Source organism: Sycon ciliatum, chromosome 4 (genome assembly GCF_964019385.1).
Source record: "Sycon ciliatum chromosome 4, ocSycCili1.1, whole genome shotgun sequence".
Classification (NCBI taxonomy): Eukaryota; Metazoa; Porifera; class Calcarea; order Leucosolenida; family Sycettidae; genus Sycon; species Sycon ciliatum.
The window spans coordinates 3,046,125-3,052,124 of NC_088646.1; the positions used below are offsets into that span (position 1 = coordinate 3,046,125).

General features: G+C 46.4%; 1 protein-coding gene across 1 annotated transcript in view; it reads right to left on the minus strand.

Annotated features, from left to right (window-relative positions):
• LOC135813366 (hemicentin-1-like) overlaps positions 1–6,000 on the minus strand; it is a 77,022-nt gene that overhangs the window by 39,302 nt on the left and 31,720 nt on the right. The window contains exons 30-36 of the mRNA XM_065326465.1: positions 5,479–5,781; positions 3,848–4,027; positions 3,238–3,387; positions 2,341–2,628; positions 1,770–2,084; positions 1,444–1,586; positions 342–516 (exon numbers count right to left, since the gene is read on the minus strand). Of these exons, the coding sequence (XP_065182537.1) occupies positions 342–516; positions 1,444–1,586; positions 1,770–2,084; positions 2,341–2,628; positions 3,238–3,387; positions 3,848–4,027; positions 5,479–5,781 (1,554 nt within the window). The remainder of the gene's footprint in view (positions 1–341; positions 517–1,443; positions 1,587–1,769; positions 2,085–2,340; positions 2,629–3,237; positions 3,388–3,847; positions 4,028–5,478; positions 5,782–6,000) is intronic.

Below are 6,000 nucleotides of genomic sequence, written 5' to 3' on the forward strand. Positions count from 1 at the left end.
TGCCCGTTGTGTTCTATTTTGTTCAGCAAAGCTTACAAGAGACACTAGTATATCATGCAATAATACCAGCATCATAACAAAACTCCTTGTGCTGTCTATTTGAAAAGTGCTGGGACCGGGTCAAGTGTCAAGTGGAGTAACCTTGCTCCAGATATATAAATCATGTTGTCATACACCGTACCAGCAGTGAGATTGTAACTCATGAAGAGCCCATCAGCCACCAACACAATAGTTTTCAGTGTACGAGAGTTCAGGAGACAGTAGCACAAACCCAGCACAGATATTATGTAGAAGAGCAATATGCTTGACAAGTAGAGGCTGTGCGGTCACACATATCTTACCCTGGTGTTCGATGACAAAGTCCAGCGGAACAAGTCCTGCAGCATTGGACAAGCCTACCCTGTACACACCTTCGTCTCTCACATTTAGTGACGTGAAGCGCAGGCGTGTACGGTTACTGTCTATCAAGACTCTTGCAAGTGTTCCATTCAGCTCCGTGAACGTGCCATCCGTCATCTGTCCAAAGAACAATTCAAGCAGCAACTCTTGGTCAGATATTAGAGAAACTTACCTGAAGACAAAAAAAATACAGTTCAACTTGTCTACTCATTCCGTTCAAACATTTACCCGGGACCTGGCCTTGAGCAGTTAGCGAGGTCACACATCATTATTCTTGAGCACATGATTTAGGATGGGCATGTAGGGTACTCTACTTTCAGAAATTTTTGGTGCTCAATATTTTCAGTATGAGGGCAAAAGGTCAGGTAAGGTGAACAGAAAGTTTAGGTACAGAGAAGCAGTTCCCTATTGGATTATGTGTGTTAGTGTTTATTCGGTGTATTGAAATGTTAGGTATGGAACAGATGCACCGAAAGTACCGAAAATAAAAGTACATCGAAAATCTGTGAAATTACAGTACTTGGTCATACCTTGGCATCCTCACAGAATTGTGCAGACGTACAGTATAAGCCCTGGTCTACCGTCTCGTTGTGCGCAAAAGAGCCAAACATGGTGAATCTGTGGCAGTGACTTTTCACAGGACCTTCACAGGACCCAGACAAGACTCAAGCCCAGATCAATTGCAAATCCTAGGTTTCCCACACATCAGCCAGTGACTAACTAAACCTCCTTCTTGTACGAGTGATGCGATCCAACTTCTTCGGACGGTGTGTGGAAGAGGCACATTACACTACTGTTCATTGAAAAAACACTCATGCTGGTTTCACAGCTTGCCATGTGATAACATTTGTGTGTAGAAAGTGTACACAGCATACTATGGACAGTGGAACAAACATGGCTGACATCATGTGACCAATTGATGCTGGGTTTGATTGGAGTTGGAAGCAACATTCTGCTAACAGAATACATGTACACACTAGCATTGCAAAGCATCATGACTGCATTGTACTGGCTTCAAAACAGATCAAGGAGCACAGCCCTTACCTGATAAGACCAAACAATGTCATCGGCCGCAACAGCCGGGTCACCTCTGTCTGTGATATTCAGCGATATATTGAGCTCCATTTGCTCCACGCCAATGTACGTTGAGTTGAAGGTTGGGCTGACCAAATGAAACGATGGAAGCACTATGGGTGGTAGTACAGGTGGCAGCAAAGACAAAGGACAAACAACTCTCTGATTTGCACAGGAAAGAGCAAGATCGATTATACTGTAGCGAAAATACTTCGTCTCTACGGTGAAAATGAAAAGAACCTAAGGACTGAGAACTTGATACATATGAAGTATGTTCTTGTTTCCATTGGAATTACCTTGCACGTCAAAGAACACTATACTGGATGCAGATCCTGCAGCGTTGAGCGCAGAACAATTGTACGTGTTCTCATTCGTCCTGATAGCACTGTTGAAGGTCAGCACTGCATCGTAGACATAGTCATATCCAGTGCGTTGTACCAATACAGGCTCTGTGATCAAGACATTACCGCCAGTCGAGAGTGCACTACCGCCGGTGCTCCATTTAACCGTCGGAGGGGGGACAGCGCGGTACGAACAACGGAGGGTAGCTGCGTCCGACTGATTAGCCACAACCGTGCCATCAGCAATACTGCCATAGAACTGAGGTGGAACTGCAATCACAACATGACCAGTAAGCAGAATGCATCAGCGGAGAACGATGTGACGAAGATAAACAGGCAGGCCTTAAAGGAACCACCTCACAAAAACATAGAAATGCGTAAATAGCTATAAACGCACAGCATTTTGCACTAGACAAAAATGAATTTTAGCAAAACACCAGAAGACTGCGAACAGCCAAAATTGCAACACAGCATATCAGATATTGCGAGACGCATAGCACCACTAAGCTGACTGGAAGCAAATTACCTTGGACGCTCAGTGAACGTTCGTCAGACACGTTGCCAACACGGTTCACCGCAGAGCATGTGTATTTGCCGCTCTGCGTGACTTTCAGGTTCTGTAGGCGCAGCACGGACTCATGATGATCTGCTGGCGACGCCAGGTTCTCTATCTCAGCGTCACCACTCAGTAGCTCATTGCCGAAGAGCCATGTGATGTTAGGAGCTGGTACTGCGAATACTTTGCATGTGAAACTGACTGTGCCGTTCTCCTGAGTGGTAGCACTGGTGGAAGAGCTCACGATGACTGGTGGAACTGCATGAAACAACAAGCAAAGATACATTGTACATGCACACCAGCATGCAGATATGTGTGCGTGTGCATGCACACACACGCACGCACGCATGCACGTGCGCGCGCACACACGCACACACACACACACACACACACACACACACACACACACACACAAACACACACATACACAAACAAGTCATGTAAGTATAGACTATAGAAAAACACTATGAAAGGCACTATTTAGGAAGTCACCAAAAAAATCACTAAAAGTCACCAAAAGATCACTAAAAGGCGCTATGGCACTATGAAAGGCACTATGAACATCATTATGAAAGGCTCTATGAACGGCACTATGAACAGCACTATGAACGGCACTATGAAAGGCACTATGAACGGCACTATGAACGGCACTATGAACGGCACTATGAACGGCACTATGAACGGCACTATGAAAGGCACTATGAAAGGCACTATGAAAGGCACTATGAAAGGCACTATGAAAGGCACTATGAAAGGCACTATGAACAGCACTATGAAAGGCACTATGAAAGGCACTATGAAAGGCACTATGAAAGGCACTATGAAAGGCACTATGAAAGGCACTATGAAAAGTGCATTAAAACTCACCGAGGACTGTAAGTTTCACAGTGGAAGAAGCATTGAATGTTTGTCCCAGCTCAGTAATCTCAGCATGGCAGCGATATTGTCCACGGTCGCTGTGTGAAGTGTTCATGATGGACAGGGTGGTTGATGTTGTGCTCAGCCTGGAAACGGTACCTAAACATACAACACGCAAACACGTACATGTACGCCCACACCCACACGGATGTGTGCACATGTGTTCGCACAGGAGAGTACATTGATGTGTGCACATGTGTTCGCACAGGAGAGTACATTGCTAACAACAGCTAGTGGTGTTAAAACCTGCCCGGCCGTAAATGAACACGCTTCAGTGACCACCCCCCCACCCCCACCCCCCCCCCCCTCCCTCTCCCGGTCTCTCTCTCTCTCTTTCTCTCAAGTGTGTGGATTTGAGTAAGCCAACAAAACTCAAACAAGCCTGAACATGTCCCGATTGTCCGTCACGATAAGCAGCAATTGGTCACATGATTGCTGAAGTTTACCACCACATGATGATGATGACAGCGCGGAGGCCATTCTTAGTAATCGGACCCGTCTGTACACGATGTTTCCAAGCAGCACACTCATGTGTTTCCACATGTACACTGTGACTCACTGATGGCAGTACTGACAGCAATGTTACCATCACTGGTATTGGAGAGAGGCTCTCCCTGTGGATCATACCAGGTCACCGCTGGTGCAGGATGCCCTGCAGCTGAGCACTCGATATGCCACTGTGTCGTTTGCAAGACCTCAACCTCAAGCTGATCCACTGGAGCGGATATGTTGGGACGAACTGAAGAATGGCAAAAATCAAGAACACACACATCATCATCAAATAACGTGAAAGAGATAAATGGTGTACTAGCTGTGCTAGTACTTGTTAGCAACAATCCGAACTAGCGCACACACTGCACTGCATTGCTTTGTACTGCGTTCAAGACTGACGTCATGCGCTTTGTTTTGCTGCGTAATCACAAATGGCACCAGCCCATTTTGCGGAAAAGAAAAACAAATCTTGCTTGCCCTGTTGTGCTCTTCCAGACAACGGATCGTGCTTCAGCAGTGTTTCTTTTCCCACCATCCCTCCCTATCCAACTTATTCACACCATCACAATTATCGTACCCACTAATCGGGTCCACTCTCACAACTGGTGTTAACTAGCTATTTGCTGCGGCTCTGCCTTGCGCTATATTACATCCATTTAGCATTGCAGCTCTACGTTGAGCTAACAGCAGCTCTACTTTGAGCTAACAGCAGCTCTACTTTGAGCTAACCGCAGCTCTACTTTGAGCTAACCGCAGCTCTACTTTGAGCTAACAGCAGCTCTACTTTGAGCTAACAGCAGCTCTACTTTGAGCTAACCGCAGCTCTACTTTGAGCTAACAGCAGCTCTACTTTGAGCTAACAGCAGCTCTACCTTGAGCTAACAGCAGCTCTACTTTGAGCTAACAGCAGCTCTACTTTGAGCTAATCGCAGCTCTACTTTGAGCTAACAGCAGCTCTACTTTGAGCTAACAGCAGCTCTACTTTGAGCTAACAGCAGCTCTGCTCTGAGCTAACAGCAGCTCTGCTCTGAGCTAACAGCAGCTCTGCTCTGAGCTAACACCAGCTCTGCTCTGAGCTAACACCAGCTCTACTTTGAGCTTCAAACCAGTTGTTTCGAAACCAGCACTCCTCAATCCAAAGATGCCTCTTTGTTGACTTGTTTGTGTGAGGGATGGGGCTAAGCCTCAGTAAACTCTGTGCAATGCTCAAGACATCCAGCAATAGCGGTCAAGATGACTTTGTTACAACAGCAAGTAGAGTACAATAAGACTGATAGTTTATATTATGCACTTCATGGAATAACATATTTCTCAGGGCATTACTCCCCCCCCCCCCCCCCCCTACACACACACATACACCTCTTGCAGGCGAGACATCACTTATACGTTTGTCTTTACTTGGTCTGAAATGCAAGTTTTGGGTATACGCTTCAGGACTTGCATACAGCTAAAACAATTGTAGATAAGAGTATGGGTATGGGTGTGTAGATACGAGTATGGGTCATGCACCAGACTGCATACAGCACTCAGAGGTCCTACACTACCGTGGGGGGGGGGGGGGGGGAACCAGACCACCACTATACAATATCATAGAAGTCTGAGAGTTACATTGCTAATCAAAGCAGAGCAGCAGCACCAGCACCAACAGCAGCAGCAGCAGCATGGATACTGCAATGCACAGACCAGTGTTCCACTCACCGAAGACCTCTAGCGTCATCGTCGCCGTACCGCTGCCACCGTCATTTGTCACTGTCACCGAGTAAGTGCCAGCATCAGTTCGCTGCACGTCAAACACGGTCAGCGATCGGCGGTCAGTCGCAAAGCTGTACTTTGCACTGCTAGCACTGGCTGCAACGATAGGATTACCATCTGGATCACTCCACACGTATTGTTCAGGTGTTGGTTCAGGGAACACAGGAGCTTGAAGACTAATGTCAAAAGTGGCATTGTCTCCCATCAAGTGCTCCAGTATAGGAGAGGTAACCATGATAGTCGGTCGAACTGTAGACAAACAGCACATAGACAGACATCATTGCAAATACCATGACTATAGACAAACAGCACATAGACAGACATCATTGCAAATACCATGACTATAGACAAACAGCACATAGACAGACATCATTGCAAATACCATGACTATAGACAAACAGCACATAGACAGACATCATTGCAAATACTGTGACATGCAGGCACACTAGCTCACACAACATGGGGTGC